At 44.1% G+C, this 27,190-nt stretch overlaps 1 protein-coding gene across 1 annotated transcript in view; it reads right to left on the minus strand.

Annotated features, from left to right (window-relative positions):
• Positions 1–2,996: 2,996 nt before the first annotated feature.
• The window catches only part of BRAT1 (BRCA1 associated ATM activator 1), a 28,129-nt gene continuing 3,935 nt past the window's right edge, over positions 2,997–27,190 (minus strand). Inside the window, 13 exon segments of the mRNA XM_044303753.1 lie at positions 2,997–4,612; positions 7,051–7,232; positions 8,513–8,611; positions 8,819–8,912; positions 10,277–10,350; positions 10,461–10,647; positions 11,150–11,268; positions 11,347–11,441; positions 15,781–15,900; positions 18,359–18,639; positions 18,641–18,729; positions 24,216–24,360; positions 25,021–25,175. Of these exon segments, the coding sequence (XP_044159688.1) occupies positions 3,929–4,612; positions 7,051–7,232; positions 8,513–8,611; positions 8,819–8,912; positions 10,277–10,350; positions 10,461–10,647; positions 11,150–11,268; positions 11,347–11,441; positions 15,781–15,900; positions 18,359–18,639; positions 18,641–18,729; positions 24,216–24,360; positions 25,021–25,175 (2,324 nt within the window). The 3' untranslated portion in view covers positions 2,997–3,928.

Genomic DNA, 27,190 nt, shown 5'->3' on the forward strand with positions numbered 1-27,190 from the left:
AACCATGTGACCGATGTACAGTGATGTCACTGACCTAGGAAGAGGCTGCAGCACTCAAGGCCTCTACTAACAGTTGATCGGCGGGGGTCCCGGGTGTCGCACTCCAGCATGTCTAAAACTAATGACTAGGGATGAGCGAATTTCATATTTTGAAGTTAATTTTCGGTTCGGGTTGTGGTATAATGTGAATTCCGTTATCACGGACCATAACGCATATCCATGATGGAATGCTTTTAAAACTTTCAAGTTTTATTGAATTTCCAGCATAAGAAAATCAGACAGTAACTATGTCACTTGCATAGGCCAGAACAATGTTAAGATTTGCAAAGTACAACTTTGACATTTAAATTATGCTGTTACAAAGTTAGTCCAACATAAGGATATCAGATAAGAAATGTCACTTGTATAATCCAGCCATAATCACTAATATATTCAAAACATATTAATGACATATACAACAAATTGTAATATATTAAATCCAGGAACAAACTAATAGATTGAATCCAGAACTTGGCGGAATGCTTTTAGAGGCTTTCCGTTATTCATTCCGTCATAATAGAAGTCTATGGCCTGCATGACGGATCCTTCTGGTTTCCGTTATGCAGGAGAGTACTCCGGACGGATCCGTCATGCAGGCAATAGACTTCTATTATGACAGAATAAATAACGGAATGCCTCTAAAGGCATTCTGTTATGGTCCGTGGTAACGGAATCCATAACGCAATTCACATTATACCACAACCCGAACCGAAAATTAACTTCAAAATATGAAATTCGCTCATCCCAACTAATGACCTATCCGGAGGATAAGACATAAATATCTTTTCCTGGATAACCCCTTTAAGCAATAATATATAATAACCAACCCCCTCACCTCAGTCACCATAAGTGCATATAATTGCTGGGAATACAGAGCGGATGTAACCCTAGGGATCCATGCTTCTGTAAGTTTCATGTATTTAGACCAGCGGGGGTCCCATTAGTTACATCCATAATACAGACTGTTAAATCTGGGTACAATAGGCCCACTTGAATGAGGTCTTAGACTGGATTTAGATGACAGCATTTTACCGTACATATTATGGCCACATAAACCGAATGTATCCATAGGCTTCTGTTGAACAGACGCGTTCCATAGTTTGGGCGTAGGGTTGGACGATATCAAAAATATTCCCACGATAACGATATTAAGAAATTTATCGCGATAACGATATATATCGCGATAAATGGCCATTTAGAAAAAATAAACACTTGGGGGCAGCCACAAGGAGACGTTACACTGTATGGGGGCAGCCACAAGGAGACGTTACACTGTATGGGGGCAGCCACAAGGAGACGTTACACTGTATGGGGGCAGCCACAAGGAGACGTTAATTGTAATACTTTTATATGTAATTTTTCACCATTTCGGGTGTCTGTAACTAGTCAATTGACTTCTAGTAACAACAAAAACATTACAGGGTTAATTCTGTACCAGAACGAGTGGTTTATAGTAGGGATGTCCCAATACAATTTTTTTTTAGACCGAGTACGAGTACCGATACTCTTATTTAAGTACTCACCAATACCAATTATAACAATTAAATAAATAACACATTTATTTTGTGACCACTGTCCAACCGTCCAAAAAACAGCCCCCAGCCTCTCATGAGCCTCTCCCTCTTATCATCCTCCTCTGGTAACTTAGTATTAATCATTGGTGTCAGTAGCCACAGGGTGTCCCCCCTCCCCATCATTGGTGGCAGTGGGCAGTTCCGATCGAAGTCCCAGCAGTGTAATGCTGGGGCTCCGATCGGTTACCATGGCAGCCAGGACGCTACTGAAGTCCTGGCTGCCATGGTATGTTAGTGAGCAGCATTATACTCATGTGCGCCGGTCGCTCCTTCTTCTGTCTGTGCAGTGCATTGCTAATGCTTATAGGATTAGCAATGCGCCGCACAGACCTATGAGAAGAAGGAGCGCCCGGCGCACGTGAGTATAATGCTGCTCACTAACATACCATGGCAGCCGTGGTAACCGATCGGAACCCCAAGCTTTACACTGCTGGGACTCTGATCGGAACTGCCCACTGCCACCAGTGATTAATACTGGGGAGGGGGGGCGCACTGCTTACAGCCACCAATGCAGAGACTGAAGAACATTCCCGGCACCCAACCTCTGAGAGGACGCTGTGATCCGCCCAATTAACCCCTCAGGTGCCACACCTGAGGGGTTAATTGCGCGCATCACAGCGTCCTCTCAGAGGTCGGGTGCCGGGAATGCGAGTCACAGAATTCCTTCCCCCGGCCGAACTGCTAAGAGCGCCGCCGCAAGCAGGTATCTGGGACATTTGCACGAGTACAAGTACTCTGCAAATGTCCAGTATCGGTTCATGCTGGGGCGGGCAGCCGCAGGTTTAGAAGCGGTCAGCGCACTTGACCGCTTCTATGACGTCACAAAATACTGCGGTATTTAGGAAACAGCGATGTCGCAGTTTTTTTAATACCGCGGTATATCGTTATACCTGTATATCGCCATACCTGTATATCGCCCAACCCTATTTGGGCGTACCTTTCAGTGGTATGAATCGGAATAACTTTTTCTTTATTGGAAAGTGTAGTTGACCATTCCTTTTACTACAGAGGTATCCCACATACAGAAACACACAGTTGGGAATCAAGGAGTAACCTGAATGTATGGGATACAAACTGCAATTTTTACTGGAAATATTTTCTTTCTTCAGACGTAACTCAGGGCTGTTCTGAATTCTCAAATTCCTGCACCCACATAATGACGTTTTTAGAAAACACGTTACGATATAGGCCAGGGATCAGCAACCTTCGGCACTCCAGCTGTTGTAAAACTACAACTCCCAGCATGCACACTTAGGCTCCATTCACACGTCCGCAAGTGTTTTGCGGATACCTGCCATGTGCATTCCGCATTTTGCGGACTGCAAATGGCCGGCACTTTAAATAGAAATGCCTTTTTTTTGTCCGTGTCTGCGGAACAGAAGTGCGGATACGGACAGCACACTGTGTGCTGTCCGCATCTTTTTCAGCCCCATTGAAAATTAATGGGTCCGGATCCAGACGTGTGAATGGACCCTTACTTGGCTCCTATAGAAGTGAAAGGAGGATTCTAGGAGTACCCTGATATAGGCCAACGTAATATTTTTTTATTATTTCAGCATATGCTATTTTATAAATGTGAGGTTCTCAGCACATATTTGGATCAAACCGTGTGAGCCAACTTGCAGTTGGGTCCCTATACTATACCGTGTACCTGTACACAGGTTACTTACCTCTCTTGGGCTTTAGCTCTCAAAATAACCTCAGGATGGGTAGGAACTAGCTCACTTTTTTTTGGCCTTGGAAAAGAAAGAGGAGTGCTTGACCAAGATGGAGACAGCCACATATCCGACTTCAATTGCGTTAGTCAAACGCAACTTCAGCTGGCAGCTATCTCTCGCAATACTGCATGCATATGTCTTAAATGTGGAGTGGGCCGACACCGGACAGCATCTTGTCTTCCTGAGAAGAAAAGGACTGGGCAGTTGAAATCCGGCATGGTCAATCCTGATCTCTCTCCTAACGTCAGCTGACAGGAGTGGGTCAGGAGGCCTCATAATAGTAGATGGTTGGCCAAACCCACTCAAAGTGGCAGGTTTGGCCAAAACAGTGCTAATGTGAATGGCCGCCTTCAAAAGTGTTATGTGCCATGTATATGTACAGTATGGTAAGGAAAAGGAGTTTATCGGCTGAAAAAACATGGAGGAATGGACAAAGCTTTTACTTTTAAAAAAAATAAAGCAACCTGTTCAATGATTGTATCTAAGCTAAATGAATAAGTATGAAAGTGCCAAAGTAATTCCATTTCTTACAAATTTGGGCTGTAGGTGCAGGCTACCCTAATGTAAAGGGCCTTCTCCCACTGAATGGTTCCCATATCAATAGCAATCGGCATCATGCATCTCTCCCCCCCATAAGGTGGCCTTGATGTCCTGCAGCAGTGACATTGGCGTCTCATGTAAGTAATCGCTGCTTTTTGACAGGGAACACTTTATGTTCTCCAAATCGATCTTCCTTAAGACATCAGCAGCCCATTCTGTACTTTGCTGCCCGTCCCGGCTTGTAATTTGCTGTCCTTTCACGATGTGCTCCAGCCAGTCTCTTCCGTGCAGTTCCGAGGGGTCACTGCCTCCATGGCACAGTGTTGGCCTCACTTCAAGGAGGATCTCGCAGGCTTTTAAGGCCACCGGACGGTCACAGTCACACAGGCAACTCAATAAAGCCTGGAAGAGCCCCACTCGTTCACATTTCCCCAGTGCATCTGAAACTGAAGCTGTGCTTTTGCCAGAAGGTAACCCTATTGTGTACGGACAAGTGTGGCTAGGTCCAATTTCAAGTATGTGGGATATATAGAAATGTGCAAGGTCCAGTGCATTAACCTTTACCTCCCAGTCCAAGTCCCTGCACGTCGTCTCCAAGATCTGTGACAGCAGCATTTCCGAGTCTTGGAATGTTTGCATGTGACCTTTTCTTAGCCAGTCAGTGAATACCTTTACCACTGCCCTCCTGGGGAAGCCTTCAGTGTCATGACATAGAATGTCCATTAGGTGGGGCACCAGATCCTGTGGAGGAGGGTGCAATTATTGATTATTGAATATTCTCTTAAAGGGGTTGTCCCCTTTCTGCTCAAATTTCAGAAATGCCATACATAGTAATATAGTTTGTAAGGCTGAAAATTTTTTCCTCATTTTTAGGGGAAAAAATTCCTTCCCGACTCCAGTCAGGCAATCGGAATAACTTCCTGGATCAACGACCCCTCTCTAGTAGCTATAGCCTGTAATATTATTACGCTCCAGAAATACATCCAGGCCCCTCGTGAATTCCTTTATTGTACTCACCATCACCACCTCCTCAGGCAGAGAGTTCCATAGTCTCACTGCTCTTACCGTGAAGAATCCTCTTCTATGTTTGTGTACAAACCTTCTTTCCTCCAGACGCAGAGGATGTCCCCTCGTCACAGTCACAGTCCAGGGGATAAATAGATGATGGGAGTGATCTCCGTACTGACCCCTGATATATTTATACATAGTAATTAGATCTCCCCTCAGTCGTCTTTTTTCTAAAGTGAATAACCCTAATGTTGATAATCTTTCAGGGTACTGTAGTTGCCCTATTCCAGTTATGACTTTAGTTGCCCTTCTCTGTACCCTCTCCAGCTCTGCTATGTCTGCCTTGTTCACAGGAGCCCAGAACTGTACACAGTACTCCATGTGTGGTCTGACTAGTGATTTGTAAAGTAGTAGGACTATGTTCTCATCACGGGCATCTATGCCCCTTCTGATGCAACCCATTATCTTATTGGCCTTGGCAGCAGCTGCCTGACACAGGTTTTTGCAGCTTAGGGCTCTTTCACATCTGCGTTCTTTTCTTCCGGCATAGAGTTCCGTCGTCGGGGCTCTATGCCGGAAGAATCCTGATCAGGATTATCCTAATGCATTCTGAATGGAGAGAAATCCGTTCAGGATGCATCAGGATGTCTTCAGTTCCGGACCGGAACGTTTTTTGGCCGGAGAAAATACTGCAGCATGCTGCGCTTTTTGCTCCGGCCAAAAATCCAGAACACTTGCCGCAAGGCCTGATCCGGAATTAATGCCCATTGAAAGGCATTGATCCGGATCCGGCCTTAAGCTAAACGTCGTTTCGGCGCATTGCCGGATCCGACGTTTAGCTTTTTCTGAATGGTTACCATGGCTGCCGGGACGCTAAAGTCCTGGCAGCCATGGTAAAGTGTAGTGGGGAGCAGTATACTTACCATCCGTGCGGCTCCCGGGGCGCCCCAGGCGCATGGATGACGTGTTCGCATGGCACGCTCTGATGTCATTCTGGAGCGCCCCGGGAGCCGCACGGACTGTAAGTATACCGCTCCCCCACTCCCACTATGGCAACCAGGACTTTAATAGCGTCCTGGCTGCCATAGTAACACTGAACACATTTTGAAGACGGATCCGTCTTCAAATGCTTTCAGTACACTTGCGTTTTTCCGGATCCGGCGTGTAATTCCGGCAAGTGGAGTACACGACGGATCCGGACATTGCAAGTGTGAAAGAGGCCTTAGTTTGCTGTTTATTAAAATTCCTAGGTCCTTCTCCATGTCAGTGTTACCGAGTGTTTTACCATTTAGTATTCCTTCCCTGACACGTTGAAACACTTAGCCTGCATGGCTTAGCGCCCCATGTGACCATGGGTAAACATGTAAACACATAATGACGTCCATAGCTCCCAAAGAGGGCAGCAGCGGTGTCCTCAACTGTGCAGGCGTTATTATGGCACAATTGTCTTTCCTGCATACCAGTCTACCTTTACAAGGTTATATGTTGTAAAAAAGCAGGCGAGTTATTTCATGTTTCTACATTATTTATTAGCAGTTTTCTTTTATACCTTTTATTTTTTAGTATTTTCTGTATTGTTTTATTTCAAAACGCAATAAATCTTTTAAAAAATGCACTGCTCAGATACAAGCAGCAGAATCTCCAGTACCAGTTTGTTTACATGCATTACCCAGGGCCTTGCCGTGCGCGATAATGTAAGTCCTGAAACGTTTAACATTCTTTATGACAGTGTATGGCATTTCTGGAATTGAGCAGAAAGTAGTTGACTCTCACTTAAAGGGGTTATCCCATGATTAATGTAGAAATCAGAGTACACGACAATCTCTTTCTAACAAACATAGAACCAGCCCTGACCCTCACATGGATCCAGAGATCTCCCCATTCATTGCTATATCAAGCTGACAGATGAGGGGGCGTGTCCTTCCTACTGCAGTTGCTGTTGAAGGATGGAACTGAGCATGTGCTTCCATCTCGGTGCACAGGACAGACATAAAATAATAAAAAAAAGGGGGGGGGGGACGACAAACAGCAGGTGGCGCTATATAGAGAAATTTCAGTGAATAACTCAGTGGCTTTAATACATTTCTAATTACATGCAATTACAAAAGTATTCAGATCCAGGTGCTGGTTTGAAAAAAATGTCGAACTACTTCCAACAGATAAATACTGACCTCACGTTTTAAGGCTTCTACAGATCTGAAGTCGCCGGCAGCCGAAGTGTGAACGTTATTAATAATCTGTCCTGTGCAGGTTACAGCACTTGCGCGAACATAACTCTCGGGGTCATTGAGAAGATCCAGAACCAGCTGTGGGAGGCCAGCATCACTCAGAACTTGTCCGACATCCGCTCGTCCTGGAACCAAAGTGTGAATGGTAACCATGACTACAGTATATGTGGTTCTGTCTCCCATCGTACACTGGATTCCTATACCAATGCCATATGACAGAGGTATTTCCCCCAATTAGGACCCCCCCAATCATACATGGCCCTGCTGTAGCATGTTTCAGGTATACTGACTTAAAGAGGACCTTTCGTCAGTTTAGCCCTGCTCATTCTCCTTGGCTAAGAGCGGTGCGCTCTGATTGGATGCGCTCACAACTGCCCACAGCGAAACTGCGAGTCTCCGCCTAGTATAACCGAGTCAGCTTATTATAATATAAGGCGCCGAAATCAACGGGGCCAACAGCGCACGAACGGGGGGGTCTTTGGGAAAAAAAAAAAAAGTCCCATGGAATCAGTGGGGGCCGCACTATAAGGCAAGACCATAATTAGACTAGGGCTAAACTGATGAAAGGTGCTCTTTAAGGAATGGTCTGAATCATCAGTACATAAGTGTGTACAGTATACATTTTACTTCTTAAAGGGTTTGTGCAGAGCTATGATATTGATGGCTTAGCCTCAGGATAGAGTGTCAATATCAGATCAGTGGAGGGCCGACTCCCGGCACCCCCGCTGTTCAGCTGTTCGCAGTGGTCGTGGTGCTTTTGTGAGCGCTGCTTCCTTTTCACTGTTTACTTGCCGTCTAGTGTCGGTGCAGTGTACTTAGAACTGCTCGTCCCGTTCAAGCGAAAATGTATGTGGTTTTTGCATGGACATCACTGGAAACCGTAGCAAGTGTCCACCCACCCCGAGTGTGGATAAAAGCCGTCGGCAGATCTGTTGCATTCAATATGCAGAACTGCAGCACAAACCTGAGGGTCAGCCTCGGGTTTCTGCTGCGGATTCCGCAGTGGATTTTTCTGCCGGCAAACTCCGCTGTGTGAACATACACTTCCTGCTGCGTCTGCTCCTGACAGGGCCCTGTCAAAGTGCAGAGAGAGCAGAGCCTCTAGGTGTAATGGTAACGCCCCCGTTGCTCCTAGAGGCTCATTTGCATATAATAAAACATCATTTTTCTCAGCAATGCGGGCACATATGAACATGGGACCAACACAGATGCCTTCAGCTGCCAAGCACACATGTAACAGGTCAGCCAGTGTCATAAGTGCAAAACTGCTGACAGATGCCCTTTAAATTACCATTTCTAATCAGTTTAGCTTTCACCCTATAAACCGCACAGAAACCTCTTACAAATTCTGATCACTCGTGTAGGAAACATACAGTGGATCCTTAAATGAAATAAATGAATGAACCTGTTACAGTAGCTGTGAGGTTGGTGATAAACTCTAAGGTAGTGTCTCGCACCTCCCAAGAAGGGCTGCACAGGCGCTTCATTATCACAGGACAAAGACCTGGAAGAGAAATGAACGCTGTAGAGATTACATAGCACAGCTGGAATTATTAACGGCATGCCCGAGTCACATGTAGACAGATAGGGGGCAGTTATTTGTAAGATTTGCATGGAGCTCCGGGGCAGTTACTTCCTTTCACATTCTCTGCAGGGCAATAACGCATTTGTTAATCTATTTTCCACGAGTACGTGTGTATCTGTGTCAGACCTTGAAGAAAAGTTCTGCCCTCCGCCCAATGCTCATCAGATGTGTGCCAGGCCTGCAGCCACTTCACGGACGCCTGGAATGCTTTTTTCAGAACCTACAAAGGAAGACAGTGATTAGGTAAACTTTAGGCTTTCACCGCAGAATTATGTGCAATCATCGCAGCTTATTCAGTGCAAAAAATCTGCTCTGTGTATCAGAGGTACTTCCCGTTTTAAACGCTGTTCCTATGACATGGACTCGTGGCATTATGATGATTTATAAAGCTGTGTGTCTCTGCCCGACCTCAGCTCTAATGAGTTGAGACAAACCCTTTAAATGTCTACTACTTCACGGTTATTGCGAGTTTCATTTAAAGGGGTAATCCCACAAAAAATATTCTAGTTATTAAATCAGCACCTGGATCTCAATACTTTTGTAATTGCATGTAATTAAACATTTAGTATAGCCAGTGAGTTATTCAATAAAATGTATCTGTGTAGCGCCACCTGCTGTTTGTTTTTTTCCTCTTTCTTTGTCCTGCTCACTGAGAAGGCCGCACATGCTCAGTTTCATCCTTCAACCGCCCCCTGAGCTGTGATAGGTGAAGCATGGACACGCCCCCTGAGCTGCAGCAGAAAAGACACCCCCTTGAGCTGTCAGCTTGATATAAATCTAGCAGAGCAATGAATGAGGAGATCTCTGGATCCATGTGAGGTACAGGGCTGGTTCTAGCTTTGTTAGAAAGAGGTTATCATGTCCTATATGATGTCTGATTTTTTATATTAGTCATGGGATAACCCCTTTAATCGAATAGGGCTGGACGCAGTATCCTGCACAGGTGGGTGGCAAACTGGCCGCAGGATTATCCGGACCAGTGGGGATCCCACGGGTCAGAACCCCACCATTCTAAAGTGATGACTAGCAATAGTCAGTGATATCCTAGAGATAAAAAATAACATAAATTTTATTAGCGCTCATACACACAACCTTAGGAATTTTTTGGTCCACAGATCACAAGTCTGCAAAAGACGGATACTGTCCGTGTTGTATCTGCATTTTTTGTGGACCCATTGACTTAGGTCCCTTGTCTGTATTTTGTGGACATGTTCTATGTTTTGCAGAAAGGACATACTGTCTTCCATGTGCTTTCCGCATCCGTGCGATCACAGAGATTAGCTCCATACGGCAGCTGCGTATCCTGATGACACAGCTGCTAACAGGTCTGGCACTATACAAATACCTCACAAAATCTATTGGATGAAGCAGTGCCTTTTTGAGGTAAAACAGCTGCAGTGTTTCTAAGCAGTCCTGACCAGCCATGAGTGCATTAGAAACAATATTTTACACAGCATATAATAATGGTAAAAAAAAAAGCGTAATAAGGCTTGGTCCAGATAAAAGAACTACCGCAATGGCTAGCCCTAATGACCAACAGTTGTATATTTCGTGTAGTAACTTAGGACAACGTAGGGTTCTTACTGTGGCGTCTGTTTCTGGATTCTCAAGATAAGCGGTGAGCACATTATATGTCTTCATCAGCTCCTCTGGTCTCACTAAAAGGTTAATAAAACAGATGACTGGATGGAACAATTATCAAGGCGCACAGTATAGCGATATACAGCACTACTATGTAATATAAGAATCCAGTGAAGATTTGCCTTACATGGCCAACGAGAAAGACCTCCGATGGCATCCAAAGCTGACCTTTGAACTCGAAGAGAACCTATCAGTGACCTGCCCAAATGGAAACCTGCGGCAGACGAACCAATGGCGTGTCCAAGGCATAAGCTCAGAATCAGCACCACGGAACTCAGCACCGCTCTATAGGGGACCTGCACGGCAAGACAATCCTGAGGATAGAAAAGAAAATCAACTGGTCTTAAAGAGGGTTCGCATGCATTTTTAGGAAAAATCTGATTAAGGGCTCATGCACACAAACGTATTTTCTTTACGTGTCCGTTCTGTTTTTTTGCGGACTGTATGCGGAACCATTCATTTCAATAGGTACGCAAAAAAAAATAATGTTTCCGTATGTCCGTTCTGCAAAAAAATAGATCCACATAACGGACAAGGATAGGGCTGTTCTATTAGGTGCCAGCTGGTCCGTAAAATACATACGGTCGTGTGCATGAGCCCTAATATTGAAGCCACTGAAGTTTTGCTAAAAGTCACATAAACAGAGTTGTCAGTCACCACGACCATAGTCTCTCATGTCACTTGAGACTTTAACAGGAAAGTGGTTTGGCAGCTCTCGCCGCCTTCTTGCAGTAGTAATCAGATTTCTTCTACAAATCCATATGGCTAGAGCCCTTCTTTACACCGGTGTAGGATCCAATGCATTTTATACATTACCTTTTCACACAGTTCTGTTAGATGGATCAGGCACTGACATAAGAGACTGACACACGAGACCTTCTTGGACATAAGATTCTCCACGATGGAAGGATCAGACACAAGCTCATCAAGAAAACCTAGTAATAAAAGTAGCAAATTAAAATAAATTGTGCTTCTCCGCAGTTATGACATTCGTGCATTTCACTGCACAATACCTGGTGGGCCGCCACAATCTATAGCCGAACTTCTCAAGACACAGTCTAGCGGTTGAAGAAGGACACACATGGCTGGCAGGCAGACATCCTGAGAGCTGGAAAGAAGGCGAAACACATAAAATTCATCATCTACTGTACATGTAATAACAGGAAATAAAACTATATATAAGTGTGAAGCTGCAGAACTGCATGCGCTGAACATCTACACTCTTTACAATGCATTGTATGAAATTTGCACCAAAATTTATACAAATGAAGATTTCGGCACAGATTTGCTTTGTGAAGAAAGATTAAAAGAATTGAATTTATTTAGTCTCGAGAAAAACTTCTAAGGGGGGGACATGATTAACCTATACAAGTATATAAATGGGCCATACAAAAAATATGGAGAAAAGCTGTTCCATGTAAAATGTGCTCAAAAGACAAGGGGGCGCTGCCTCCGACTAGGGAGGAAAAAGTTCAGTCTCCGGAAGCGTCAAAGCTTCTTTACTGTCACTAGGTTCGAGTGAGGGATGGTAGGATAGTCACTAGACAGGGCCCGGTGGAGAAGGCCTTTCTTGACTATTTTCTTGATCTGTATAAGGCTGATTCTAATATTACAGATGATAAGATAGATTTCTATCTAGATAGGATCAACTTTTCAACTATTACGGAGACGCAAAAGAAAGCACTAGAATTGGAGGTCTCAATTCAGGAACTTGAGGGAGCTATTAAACTATGTTCAGCTAATTCTACTCCTGGTTCAGATGGGCTTCCATATGAATTTTATAGTAAATATGGGGACTGTATTTTTCCTAGATTATTGGAGGTCTTTGCTGAATCAATGGAGGATGGGATGTTACCAGATTCAATGATGGAGGCTACAATAATACTAATCCCAAAAAAAGGCAAGGACCCTCTAGATTTAGAATCCTATAGACCAATTTCACTGCTTAATGCAGATATAAAGCTCTTTGCGAGGGTCCTTGCTACAAGGCTTTCTAGGGTCATCTCCTCCATTGTCCATCCGGATCAGAGCGGTTTTATTCAAAATAAGGGTACACATCATAATTTACATCGGCTCTTTTCTAATATCCAGGCCCCTGGGGGGACCGCTCGCTCCATCCTGTCATTGGATGCCTCTAAGGCCTTTGACAGGGTGGAGTGGCGTTTCCTCTGGAAGGTTCTTGCTAGGATGGGCTTTGGAGAGAGGTTTATACGCACTCTTAAGTTATTGTATAAATCCCCAAGGGCTAAATTGAGTCTTAATGGAATTCTGAGTAGTAGTATCGATTTAAACAGAGGCACCCGTCAGGGTTGCCCATTATCTCCCTTATTATTCGATATGTATATCGAACCCCTTGCGATGGCCATCAGGCAGGACGATCAGGTTAAAGGATTTGGTACGCTAGGAATACAAGACCGTATCTCATTATATGCAGATGATGTTCTGTTTTTTATAGATCATACGGAAACTACTCTCCCTAGGATTATTCAAATGGTTAAAGTATTTGGTGAGGTGTCTGGTCTTCTTATAAACTGGGCCAAGACCAGTCTGCTCCCAATAGACCCCCTGCCACAGAAGGAAGGAGGTTCCTGCTACACAGTTGGATATTGTTGATACTTTTCAATACTTGGGTTTGACCATATCGCCTCGGGTCGAAAATTTTGTAGAACTTAATTTGATTCCCATAATGGTAAAGATTAGAGCTAAAATAGGGATCTGGCTGAAACTTCCCCTGTCTAGAGCTGATCGAGTTTCACTAGTTAAAATGGTGATATTACCACAATTTCTTTACGTGCTCAGGAATACACCTATTTGGATACAAGACAAACATTTTAAACTTATGGAAAGAATAATTAATGATTTAATATGGGGAAGAAAGCGAGTTCGAATTAAGTTGGAATATTTGTATAAATCAGTGGAGTGCGGCGGTTTAAATCTCCCCTACTTTAAGGGGTATTTTATTGCAGCCCAGTTATTGATGTGCTATGAATCAGAGAACAGCGCACTACTGGGGAAGTTGGTAACTAGTCACGCTCACAATAATATTTTTACCTTGTTGGAATCCGGCCTATTGAAGAGTTACAAACAAGGCTATAGAGAGACTATAAAACTACTCCTTAAGGTGTGGGCTACAACTAGGACATGGTTGAAGGTTAAGGGTTCACTTACATTTACGCCTCTTTGGCATAATTTGTATTTACAAAGGCTGGATGAAATTGCAGCTGACAAATTTTGGCAGAAGAATAAAATTTTATATATTTCACAGGTAGTTAAAGATAGAGAAATTAAACCCTTTATAGAAATGACACATAATATAAAAAATCTTTCATGGTTTAGGTATTTTCAATTGCGATCTGTATTATCTAGTTTGGATGATAAGCGGTTGTTGGATATAGATAATTTATCCTTTCTGAATGATTGGGTAGGGGGTACACTTTCTAGAATAAAAATTTCAAATATATATAAGTTATTACTTAAGGTACGGTTTAGTGATATACACAGTCACCAGGACAAAAATCGTGGGAGGTGGATTGTCCGAATTTACAAATAGAAGGGTGGGAGAATATTTTTGGGAATTTATCTTTATTATCCCAGAACTTTAACCATGTTCTAATACAATTCTATATTTGCCACAGATTATATATTACTCCCCTATGGATGAATAAATGCGGGTTAAGAGACACGTCCAACTGTCCCAAATGTGACACTGTGGGAGCGGACTTTCTCCATATGATATGGACCTGTCCAGAACTTATAAATTACTGGAATGGTATCAATAATTATATTATGTGTAAACTAAAAATTCGAATTCCTTTTGAACCACAAGTATTTGTTCTTAATGATCTTTCCAAACTAAAAAATCATAAGTATCAAAAGATCTTCCTGAGTAGAATACTGATGTTGGCTAGAGTTTTGATCAGTCGGACCTGGTTTGCCCGATCTATTCCAGACATAAATACATGGATAAATTTAATTGATAAGGTAAAGAACTACGAGAAAATTATATATAGACGGAGGGAAATTGAATACCAATGGAGTAGGATATGGAGTGGTTGGAGGTCTGATTAGCTGAGGTCAAGTTGTTTTATATATAGGGGTCCTACTTTGACGCACCACAAATTGGGGGGGTGGGAGGGGAGGGTTTTCTAAATGTTATCAAAAGACGAGCTGAATATATTTATATTTATATATAATTAGTTGGGTCACTAAGAATTGAGAGATTGTAAAAACTTCTTTATTGTAAATGTTTTGTAGTTTTCCCAATAAATTTTTTTTTTTGAAATAAAAAAAAAAAAAAAAAAAAAAAAAAATAACACCCAAAAGGAGGGCACCATACCCGAGAAAGTAGGTGTCGATACAACACACATGGAAACTGCAATTTATATACCAGCATCAAAAGACATTTAAAAGAGGAGGCATACGACGTGAGGACTACAACTCCCAGCATGTCCAGGCCATTATTATGAGATTTCTGTGGATATTTCCTGAAGGGGATATAAGAGGAAAGGACTACAATTCCCAGCATGTCCAGGCCGTTATTATGGGATAACAGAGGATATTTCAAGGAGGGGATATAAGAAAAAAAAAAAAAAAAAAGCTTCTTTACTGTAAGAACGGTGAAGCTGTGGAATAGAGTTCCTCAGGACGTGGTCACAGCAGGAACAGGGGACAGTTTCAAAAAGGGTTTAGACGAATTCTTAAAAGTAAAGGACATTAATGCTTATGAAAACGTGTAGAAATCTGGGTCCCATTTCCTTCTGGGATTCGCATCTTCCTGTAGAGTCTGTTATGTTTCTTTAAAGGGTGCCCCTCAGCGGTTTTGACCATGCTGAACTGCTGACAGCACTAGGTAGGGGTAGGGGAGAGCAGGACAAACATACCATTTGAAGAGCTTTTATCATCAGGAGCAGTGAGAATATGAAGTTTTATTCTGCTAGATTGTGCCCCAGCCAGTGCTTAGGGCGGAACTTCACTGTATGAAGCTCTGCATTGAGCTGCTTCAAAACCCCTCTGCTCTGAGTGATAGCTGTAGCATACAACCAGGAGATCACTACAGCTGTCACTCAGAGCACAGAGGAGGGGCTGTGAATCAGCTCAATGCATAGAGCACTGCCCAGTGAAGTCCCGCCTCCAGTGCACTTGGAGGAGCAGAGCCTTAGTGGGTGTTCTCTGTGTAGCATGCTCCCCCTGTCCTCCACAATTCTCTCAGTGGTCTGGACTGTGTGCTTAGCACTAAATAGTGGTTAGCACTAAATAGGAAGGAATAGGAATACGAGAGGAAGAAGTAGGAAATACATGATAAGCCTGCATAGGAGCTGTATACACAAAAGGGAAGGATATTTTGTAACTAGGCCAGACAACCCCTTTAAACCTTCAGTTTCCAAAATTCACATCAGATTTGTGATGGATAATAGTGATTTAATGAAATAAGTGGAAGTTGTGCCTACCAGGACTTAGACTTCAAAATGCCATAGGCCAGGGAACCTGCCTGGAATGGATTTAAACTTTTCAAGGCCTCTTTCATGACCATCCATAGATCGTGCTCAGGACTACACAGAACCGGAAATCTAAACCAAGAAATAATATTGTGAGCATTCAGACAAAAAGTGGTCCCTGGGCCATGTGTAACCCTGCCTTTAAAGGCTATGTACACTTTTAGGGGCATTAGTTTTTTTTATTTATTATTGCATTGTACTCATTTTGAGCTAAAAATCATTTTTTCAATGTGTCTTTATTAAAAATGTTGAGCCTCTTTCTCTGTACAGCCTTGAGATTCTCTAGTAGCAGGCTCTGTATTTTTACTGTTTCGTGTCAGGCAGGGAGCTGACAGACTCCTTATCTCTGATCTCCTGAACTCAAACACTCATTTAAGCTCAATTCTTATCCAACTGATAGGAAAGTGGCTTAAATAAGTGTTTATGACCCATTTAGTAATTTAAAGATGAGGTTTATTAGATCACAAAGCAAACGTGAAAGTGCGCTTCACACAGCTAGACAAATAGTTAACCCTTTGTGACAGAACGGGTCAAAATTTTTAATAAAGACCAATAGAAAAAAAATAATTTAGCCCAAAATGAGTAAAATGCAATCATAAAAAATTGCTCCAGAAGGTGTACATAGCTCAACAAAGGAGTTTTTTTTTTTTACCAGCCATTGGGGGGGGGGGGGTTAATTCTAAACTTTAAAACTCATCTAAGATGAAAAATGGAGTGACACTGCAATTAGATTAAAAACCCATCAGCTGAGGGCTCATGTGTAGCTCTTATTTTTGATCTCCTGACCTCATAAACACCTTTTTAAGCCATATTCTTATCAGTTTCATAAGAATTGAACTATTGATGAGGTCAGAGATAAGAGCTCTACAGAGACGGCTGAACATTTTTAATAAAGACCAATTGACCATGGGTATAGCTGTTGCCGCTAGGAGGCGGACACTAAGCACACAAAGTGTAAGCTCCTCCCTCTTCAGCTATATCCCTTCCTGCAGGGACCAAGCTAATCAGTTTAGTGCAAAAGCAGCAGAAGCCAGACATATGAAAATAACATTATGTGCAAACCCAAAACCACACAAAAAACTGGGTGGGAGCTGTGTCCCCCAATGAACGGAAGAGAAACAGATTTTACGGCGAGTACAAAAATCTAGTTTTCTCATCCATCTCATTGGGGGACACAGGCCTTGACCATGGGACGTTCCAGAGCAGTCCCTGAGGGTGGGCTTAACTTCAACCCCCCTGCCAATCAGAGAACCGCTGTCGGCAAAACTCTACACCCCAAAGAAGCGTCAGCAGACGCAAAGGTGTGCACTCTGTAAAACTTAGAAAAAGTATGCAAAGACGACCGTGATGCACCGCCCAAGAGGCCCCCACTGCCTGAGCCGAATGAGCAGTCACCCGGAAGGGTGGAGCCCGGTCCTTAACACGGTACGCTTCCACAATAGCCAAACAAATCCATCTGGAAATGGAAGTCTTTGAGGCTGCCAGCCCTCATCTCGGCTCCTCTGGAATCACGAAAAGGAAATCAGTCTGTCTGAAAGAATGCCGTCTGGGACAGATAGATACGCACTGCACGCACCAGATCCAGAGTATGGAGCGACTGTTCTCGAGGATGAGAAGGGTCCAGACAAAATGAAGGAAGAATAATCTCCTCATTTAGATGGACTGTCAACACCACCTTCGGCAAGAAGGACTGCATAGGGCGAAGGACCACCTTATCCTAATGGAGGATCAGGAATGGCGACCGAAATGACAGAGCCGCTAGTTCCGACACTCTACGATAGAAGTAATTGCAACCAAAAAATGCAACCTTATAAGACAGGAAGAGCAGCAACACCTGCTGCAAAGGCTCAAACAGAGAAGATGCGGAATGAGAGGAAGAGGCGGAAACACGTAAGGAAACGTGAACCGACTCCCCGGCATCACCAGCGCGTCGCATGCTAGGGCCATGGGGTCCCTGGACCGCACGACAAAGTCCTCGACCTTGTTGTTGAAGCATAAGGCCATGAGATCCACATTCGGCTGACCCCACCTCTCGCAGATGGCCTGAAAAACCTGCGGGTGAAGAGCCCACTCGCCGGGATCAAGACTCACCCAGCTGAGGAAGTCCGCGATCCAGTTGTCGACGCCGGGTATGTGAACTGCCGACAGTGCCGAAACATGTTTCTCCGCCCAGCTGAGAATCAGCGCAGTCTCCGCCATGACTGCTGGGCTCTGGGTGCCGCCCTGGTGATTGATGTACGCCACCGCCGTGGAGTTGCTCAGGAAGGTTTGCCTCCTACACACACTAAGCTAAAACTGATTAGCTTGGTCCCTGCAGGAAGGGATATAGCTGAAGAGGGAGGAGCTTACACTGTGTGCTTAGTGTCCACCTCCTAGCGGCAACAGCTATACCCATGGTCAAGGCCTGTGTCCCCCAATGAGACGGATGAGAAAATGATTTTCAGCCTAAAATGAGTAAAATGCAATCATAAAAAAATGGCCCAGAAGGCGTACTTAGCCTTTAAGCACCTCATCGTTATATTTTATTTACCTGGTCAGCACAAGCAACAGTTCTTCTAGATGAGGAGCAGCATGAACAGGCTTCTGCCTCAGAAGAGAAGTTACCAGCTCTGCTATTCGTGGCCAGAGAACCTCAGCCATTGTGTTAGTGCAGCCTCTGAAGATGGCGGTCAGGAGCTTTAGTGACTGTGTGACTGACTGGGAATCCCCAGAGGTCAGTAGCTTCTCTAAGTAACCAAGGATCCTCAGGGCCGTATCCGGCAGATCAGATACATGGCTGATTTCTGTCTGTCCTGTCAGCTTCACAAACACTGAGAAAAACATGGGCCACAAGGTCATTGACGGCAGATGCTACAAACAAGCTGGAGTCCATCAGCAGGTTTAACATTCTCTCTATTATTCCTAAGGGAGACAGAAAGAAAAAAATGTTATCTGTAGCATTCAGCTGATAAAGCAGAAATACAGTAATGCATGCTTGCCATTCTTTCAAATAAATGGTGGAACATATTATAGGTGGATGGGCCAACCCACCACAGCAAGTCACAATCTGTTACTGGCACTCCGCTCCAGCTAATACAAGCCCCTGTCCTCCATGACGTCCATATGCCCTAATAAAGAATATTGGAAGGGGCTATCTTCACGAGACAACTCTCTTAAAAGGAACCCGTGAGTACAGAGCACCTGTTACATCTCCTGGATGTCTGTTTTAGTAACTGTTTTAACATGAATTCAAAAGATTTGAGAATAAATAGGCTTAAACAGGCTAAGTGGTAAAAATATTTACTAAGTGTAATTAAATATAAAGATGAGGTAAACAGACAAATCATATATAGAATAGTAAAGGTAAATAATAATCCATCACCTGGTCTGCAACACACAATGGGGAACCTCTCGTCACCACACTACGGTGAGAGATAGTGACCAACATCCTACCTGGATGATGTTCTCAGTGGAGCTACCCACATGGTGTAGGCCAGGTGATTATTATTTACCTTTACTATTCTGTATGTGATTTGTCTGTTTTACCTTATATACAGTACCTTGCAAAAGTATTCACCCCCTTGACTTTTTTCGTGATTTGTTACATTACAGCCTTAAAGGGCTTTTTTTTGGGGGGGTACATATAATCCCTATACTGCGATATATAAATACATAATGTTATTAATCATTTTGGTTCAGTAGATAATGCAAAAAATTGACTTTTATCATATGCAAATTACCTGTCTACCAGCAAGTAGGGCGGCTACTTGCTGGTAGCAGCCGCATCCTCCTCTCATAAAGACGCCCCCTCCTCATGTTGATTGACAGGGCCAGCGAACGCGCTCGTTCTCTGCTGGCCCTGTCTGCATTCAAAATCAGGCGCCTGCGCCGTACCGGTCTTCAGTCGGCGCAGGCGCACCGAGGGGAGGCCGCTCGCTCGGCCGCTCCATCCTCAATGCGCCTGCGCCGGGTGTAGATGTGACTGTCATCGGCGCAGGCGCATTGAGGATGGAGCGGCCGAGCGAGCGGCCGAGCGAGCGTCCTCCCCTCAGTGCGCCTACGCCGACTGAAGACCTATACGGTGTAGCCGCCCTACTTGCTGGTAGACAGGTAATTTGCATATGATAAAAGTCTGTTTTTTGCATTATCTACTGAACCAAAATGATTAATAACATTATGTATTGATATATCGCAGTATAGGGATTATAAGTACCCCAAAAAATAATAAAGACTTTAGTGGGGTGACAGAAGCCCTTTAAGTTCAATGTTTTGTTAATCTGAATTTTTTGTGATGGATCAGAACACAATAGTCTAAATTGGTGAAGTGAAATGAGAAAAATGTATAAATAAAACTATTGTTTAGAAATAGAAAACAGAAAATTGCCATGTGCGTATGTATTCCCCCCCTTTGTTAGGAAGCCCATAAAAAGCTCTGGTGCAACCAATTACCTTCAGAAGTCACATAATTAGTGAAATTATGTCACCTGTGTGCAATCTAAGTGTCACATGATCTGTCATTACATATACACACCTTTTTTGAAAGGCCCCAGAGCAAGAGGCATCACTAACCGAACACTGCCATGAAGACCAAGGAACTCTCCAAACAAGTAAGGGACAATGTTGTTGAGAAGTACAAGTCAGGGTTAGGTTATAAAAAAATATCCAAATCTTTGCTGATCCCCAGGAGCACCATCAAATCTATCATAACCAAATGGAAAGAACATGGCACAACAACAAACCTGCCAAGAGACGGCCGCCCACCAAAACTCACGGACCGGGCAAGGACAGCATTAATCAGAGAGGCAGCACAGAGACCTAAGGTAACCCTGGAGGAGCTGCAGAGTTCCACAGCAGAGACTGGAGGATCTGTACATAGGACGACAATAAGCCGTACGCTCCATAGAGTTGGGCTTTATTGCAGAGTGGCCGGAAGAAAGCCATTACTTTCAGCTAAAAACAAAAAGGCGCGTTTTGAGTTTGCAAAAAGGCGTGTGGGAGACTCCCAAAATGTATAGAGGAAGGTGCTCTGGTCTGAGGAGACTAAAATTTTACTTTTCGGCCATCAAAGAGAACGCTATATCTGGAGCAAATCCAACACATCACATCACCCAAAGAACACCATCCCCACAGTGAGACATGGTGGTGGCAGCATCATACTGGGGGGATGGGACTGGGAAACTGGTCAGAGTTGAGGGAAAGATGGATGGTGCTAAATACAGGATATACTTGAGCAAAACCTGTCCCACTCTGTCCGTGATCTGAGGCTAGGACGGAGGTTCACCTTCCAGCAGGACAATGACCCCAAACACACTGCTAAAGCAACACTTGACTGGTTTAAGGGGAAACATGTAAATGTGTTGGAATGGCCGAGTCACAGCCCAGATCTCAATCCAATAGAAAATCCGTGGTCAGACTTAAAGATTGCTGTTCACAAGCGCAAACCATCCAACCTGAAGGAGCTGGAGCAGCTTTGCAAGGAGGAATGGACAATAATCTCAGTGGTAAGATGTGGCAACTTCTCATAGAGACTTATCCAAAGCGACTTGGAGCTGTGATTGCTGCAAAAGATAGTGAATAGTTATGCACATTGACTTTTTCTGTTATTTTGTCCTATTTGTTGTTTGCTTCACAATAAAAATAAAAAAACATCAAAGTTGTGGGAATGTTCTGTAAATGAAATTATGCAAATCCTCAAACAATCCATGTTAAATTCCAGGTTGTGAGGCACCAAAACACAAAAAAAGTCAAGGGGGTAAATACTTTTGCAAGGCACTGTACATTTAATCACACTTAGTAAATATTTTTTAGCACTTAGCCTGTGTAAGCCTATTTATTCTCAACTCTTCAAATTCACATTAAAACAGTAACTACTTGCATTCCCCGTGTAATAATTCTGGAGCATCTATTCTTATGATTGTATGATGTCATTCCTTTCTTATTCTGGGTGTTATCAGTTGGGGGGGGGGGGTCTCTGCACAGTTTGACCCTATCCGATCAGTGTTGCCAATGTTAGACTGTGCAGGGACACATCCCCATCTGGTAACACCCAGTTGGACCTTTATTTATAAACTTCTAGCAAGAATAATACAGAAATGGCACAACATAGAGTCATAAGACTAGATGGTCTAGAATGGTCATATAATGTGGCATACAGTGACTTACTAAAACAGACATGTCAGAAGTGACAGCTCCTCTTTAACCTGTGTGGTTGTTCTAATGCAATTTTAGCCCAAACGGGAACTCTTCTCTGTTAGACAGATAGATGTTACCTTTTCCCTTCTCAATGCGGCACGTCCCTACACATGTTCACACTGTCCAATCAGGGCTGACTGTTTCAGACTGTATAAGGACACAACCGATCGGCAAGGGGAATGGTAACGCCCAGCTGTCAATTTATTCATGTACAGGGAGTGCAGAATTATTAGGCAAGTTGTATTTTTGAGGATTAATTTTATTATTGAACAACAACCATGTTCTCAATGAACCCAAAAAACTCATTAATATCAAAGATGAATATTTTTGGAAGTAGTTTTTAGTTTGTTTTTAGTTTTAGCTATTTTAGGGGGATATCTGTGTGTGCAGGTGACTATTACTGTGCATAATTATTAGGCAACTTAACAAAAAACAAATATATACCCATTTAAATTATTTATTTTTACCAGTGAAACCAATATAACATCTCAACATTCACAAATATACATTTCTGACATTCAAAAACAAAACAAAAACAAATCAGTGACCAATATAGCCACCTTTCTTTGCAAGGACACTCAAAAGCCTGCCATCCATGGATTCTGTCAGTGTTTTGATCTGTTCACCATCAACATTGCGTGCAGCAGCAACCACAGCCTCCCAGACACTGTTCAGAGAGGTGTACTGTTTTCCCTCCTTGTAAATCTCACATTTGATGATGGACCACAGGTTCTCAATGGGGTTCAGATCAGGTGAACAAGGAGGCCATGTCATTAGATTTTCTTCTTTTATACCCTTTCTTGCCAGCCACGCTGTGGAGTACTTGGACGCGTGTGATGGAGCATTGTCCTGCATGAAAATCATGTTTTTCTTGAAGGATGCAGACTTCTTCCTGTACCACTGCTTGAAGAAGGTGTCTTCCAGAAACTGGCAGTAGGACTGGGAGTTGAGCTTGACTCCATCCTCAACCCGAAAAGGCCCCACAAGCTCATCTTTGATGATACCAGCCCAAACCAGTACTCCACCTCCACCTTGCTGGCATCTGAGTCGGACTGGAGCCACGGGCCCATCCATCTGGCCCATCAAGACTCACTCTCATTTCATCAGTCCATAAAACCTTAGAAAAATCAGTCTTGAGATATTTCTTGGCCCAGTCTTGACGTTTCAGCTTGTGTGTCTTGTTCAGTGGTGGTCGTCTTTCAGCCTTTCTTACCTTGGCCATGTCTCTGAGTATTGCACACCTTGTGCTTTTGGGCACTCCAGTGATGTTGCAGCTCTGAAATATGGCCAAACTGGTGGCAAGTGGCATCTTGGCAGCTGCACGCTTGACTTTTCTCAGTTCATGGGCAGTTATTTTGCGCCTTGGTTTTTCCACACGCTTCTTGCGACCCTGTTGACTATTTTGAATGAAACGCTTGATTGTTCGATGATCACGCTTCAGAAGCTTTGCAATTTTAAGAGTGCTGCATCCCTCTGCAAGATATCTCACTATTTTTGACTTTTCTGAGCCTGTCAAGTCCTTCTTTTGACCCATTTTGCCAAAGGAAAGGAAGTTGCCTAATAATTATGCACACCTGATATAGGGCTGTTGATGTCATTAGACCACACCCCTTCTCATTACAGAGATGCACATCACCTAATATGCTTAATTGGTAGTAGGCTTTCGAGCCTATACAGCTTGGAGTAAGACAACATGCATAAAGAGGATGATGTGGTCAAAATACTCATTTGCCTAATAATTCTGCACTCACTGTATTTCCATAAGGAGTAACAGAGGAAAAGTACAGAGTTCTAAGAAAAGATCCTCCAGAATTGTCTGGAGAGGCAAGAGGTCCAATTATTGGTGTCAGCAGCTCAAAATGCATCATCCTAACAGCAAGTTACACAGGATTTACATACGAATTGAAGGGTCACTGAGTGTTCACAAAACTTTTGATATGTCAAAAGTTTTCATCAGTGGGGGTCCATGCCCTGGGACCCCCACGATCCTTAGAACAAGCTGATAGAAATGTTTGCATATCACACTCTCTCTCCTCCCTGCAGAAGAGGAAGCGAGACGGACGCAATAGAAAGTCTATAAGCCTGTCTCGCTACGGTCTCCTGCAGCAAGGAGAGAGAGTGTGATATGCAAGCGCTTCTCTCTCCTCGTTCAAACGATCAAATGTTTCCTGAAAACCCAGCAACCTTGTAAGGTAGCGCCATATACTGCCCCCTACCTCCTGTAAGCAGAAAGTGCAATGCTTCCTGGTGCTGTACCATACTGAGCAGGCCCTGGATCCACGCTCTCCTAATGGACGCATCCTTCCACGTCTCATTGGTGTAGATCCATTCTCCAAACATGTCCTGTATAGTGTTTTCAGACTGTTAAACAAGGAAGAGAGTTAGAAATAAAAAATACGGCAAGTACGGGCTGCAAGGGGGTCGACATGAAGGCCTGCATGGAAACAAAAAGGAAGGATCCCACCAGTGAAATCTTTCTTAGGTATAACGCACCCCTGTATGGCCGTCTCCCTATATGTACTGTACCAAATACTTCCTAGTTAAAAGGGCATCTGTCAGAAGATTTGTACCCTATGAAATTGGCTGTCCTGTTTTAACATGGGCAAATAAGCCTCTAGGAGCAACGGGGGCGTTACCATTACTCCTAGATGCTCTGCTCTCTCTGCAACTGCCGCCTCCACTTTGATTGACAGGGTCAGGTGTTATGATGTTTTCACTGCCTGACCTTGTCAATCAAACTGGAGAGGGCGCAGCAGTTGCAGAGGGAGCAGAGCCTCTAGGTGTAATGGTAACGCCCCCGTTGCTCCTAGAGGCTCATTTGCATATGTTAAAACATCATTTTTCTCAGCAATGCGGGCACATATGAACATGGGACCAACACAGATGCCTTCAGCTGCCAAGGGCACATGTAACAGGTCAGCCAGTGTCATAGGTACAAAACTGCTGACAGATGCCCTTTAACTAAGAGATTGATCCCCTATTTCTTTGAAGATGACTGGTCGGGTAAACATCTTCACTCACCATCAGATACTTGAACCCTCCTTCTTGAGCCGCCAACTCTCCAGCCAGTCTCATAGAAAAAGTGAGGAGGCTGTGGTCTGCCTCGTCTATACTCAGCACCTGCTGGAAGAGTCCTGGAATACATGGATTCTCATTCAAGAGCCCCTCAGCGGAAACTAGAAGAGAAAGAATAAACCTAAAACATAATAGAAAGTGATATTGAAGGGAAGCTGTCAGCAGTTTTGTGCCTATGACACTGTCTGACCTGTTACATGTGCCCTTGGCAGCTAAAGGCATCTGTGTTGGCCCCGTGTTCATATGTGCCCACATTGCTGAGAAAAATTATGCTTTATATATGCAAATGCACATCTAGGATCAACAGGGGCGTTACCATTACACCTAGAGGCTCCGCTCTCTCTGCAACAGCCGACACCTTCTGCACATTGATTGACAGGACCAGGCAGTGAAAACATCATCACACCTGGCCCTGTCTATCAAAGTGCAAAGGACGCGACAGTTGCAGAAAGGGCAGATCCTCTAGGTGTAACGGCAACGCCCCCGTTGCTCCTAGAGGCTCATTTGCATATAATAAAACATAATTTTTCTCAGCAATGCGGGCACATATGAACATGGGACCAACACAGATGTCTTCAGCTGCCAAGTGCTCATGGAACAGGTTACCCAGTGTCATAGGTACAAAACTGCTGACAGATGCCCTTTAAAAAAATCTGTGAATCAGGTAAATGAGCTGCAAAAAAACTGCTAATAAAAGATATAGCCAAAGACTTTACAACCGAGTACTAGTGGTATCTACTGACCCAGGAGCCAACTGTCTGCGATCTGCTTCGTACACCTCTACTAACTGGGGGTGCCATGCTATGTGCTGACACACAATAGCCAGGGAGCCATAGACAATGGCCAACAGATGCATGTGGCTCCCTCTAATGCAGCTGCAATGAAACTACAACTCCCAGCATACACGCTTGGCTGTTCTCAGGACTCCAACAGAATGTGAATGTAGCATGCTGGGAGTAGTACTTTCACCACAGCTAGAGTGCTGTAGGTTGCTGACCCCTGCTCTACAGGAAGACATGGGATGTGAATGGTTATCAAATATAATAATGCTCGGCAAAGGTATCATCAAAGAGGCCGATAACCCTGTATTACTACGGCACTGGGGCAACTAAGCTAGTTAGCAAGTGGCTCCGGGATTAGGACAAGACCAGAGCTGCGCTCAATGGCGAAGCAGCATCTCCAGGAACTCTGTAGGAACAACTCTGGGCAATGTGTAGTTGACTCGGCGATCAGATCGCACTTTCCGATGCTGCATCTCCTGCCGTCACTTGAAAACCTCAGCAGGAAAAGCAGCAAGTAGTTCTCCAACCCCTAAAATGCCCCCCCAAAATGCCCAGGGCCCTCATACTGGTCATACTTACCCCGCTCCCCTGTGTCGCTCCTGATGTCAGCACGGTCGCCGCTGCATCTCCCTGTCGCGCGGATCAAAATATCCGGCAATGGGGGTGGGGTGGTGGTCGACCAATAGCAGGCCTCGGTGAGGACGAGCCTCCCTAGAGTCACCCTGCGATGCTATTGATCCGCGCGACAGGGAGATGCATCGGCGGCCGTGCGGGCATCAGGAGCGGCGTGGGTGCCGGGTAGGGGGCTAAGTATAACCAGTATGAGGGGACCAGGCATTTTGGGGGGGGCATCATAGGGGTTGGATAACCCCTTTAAGGCCTGGGCTACACTGCGACTTTCTTTGTAGCGCTGCTGATTGATAACTATTGAACGACGGCCGCAGTCCAGAAGATTGCATTCAACTGAATCCATTCATTTGGACCGCAGCTGTACTTCAATATCAGTCACGCTACAAAAAGTCGCAGTGTAGCCCTAGCCTAAGGGTACGTTCACACGAGTGAAACTTTCTGCAGTGGATTTTTTGATTTTGTGTTGCCTGCGGATATTAACCCATGCATTGCAAAAAGTGAAATCTGCGGCGGCGATCTGCAGTATAAATTGACGTGCTGTGAACTAAAAAGCTGCAAAATTTCCGCCTGCAGATTTCTTTTCCACACGGTACGAATGAGATTTTATAAAATCTCATCCATTTTGCTGGCAATGTGATACGCTGTTGATTTTACGCCTGCAACTCCGTGCCGGAAAACGTGCAGTGTATCCAACATGCATTGCC

The sequence above is a fragment of the Bufo gargarizans genome, chromosome 8 (assembly GCF_014858855.1).
Source record: "Bufo gargarizans isolate SCDJY-AF-19 chromosome 8, ASM1485885v1, whole genome shotgun sequence".
NCBI classification, from domain to species: Eukaryota; Metazoa; Chordata; class Amphibia; order Anura; family Bufonidae; genus Bufo; species Bufo gargarizans.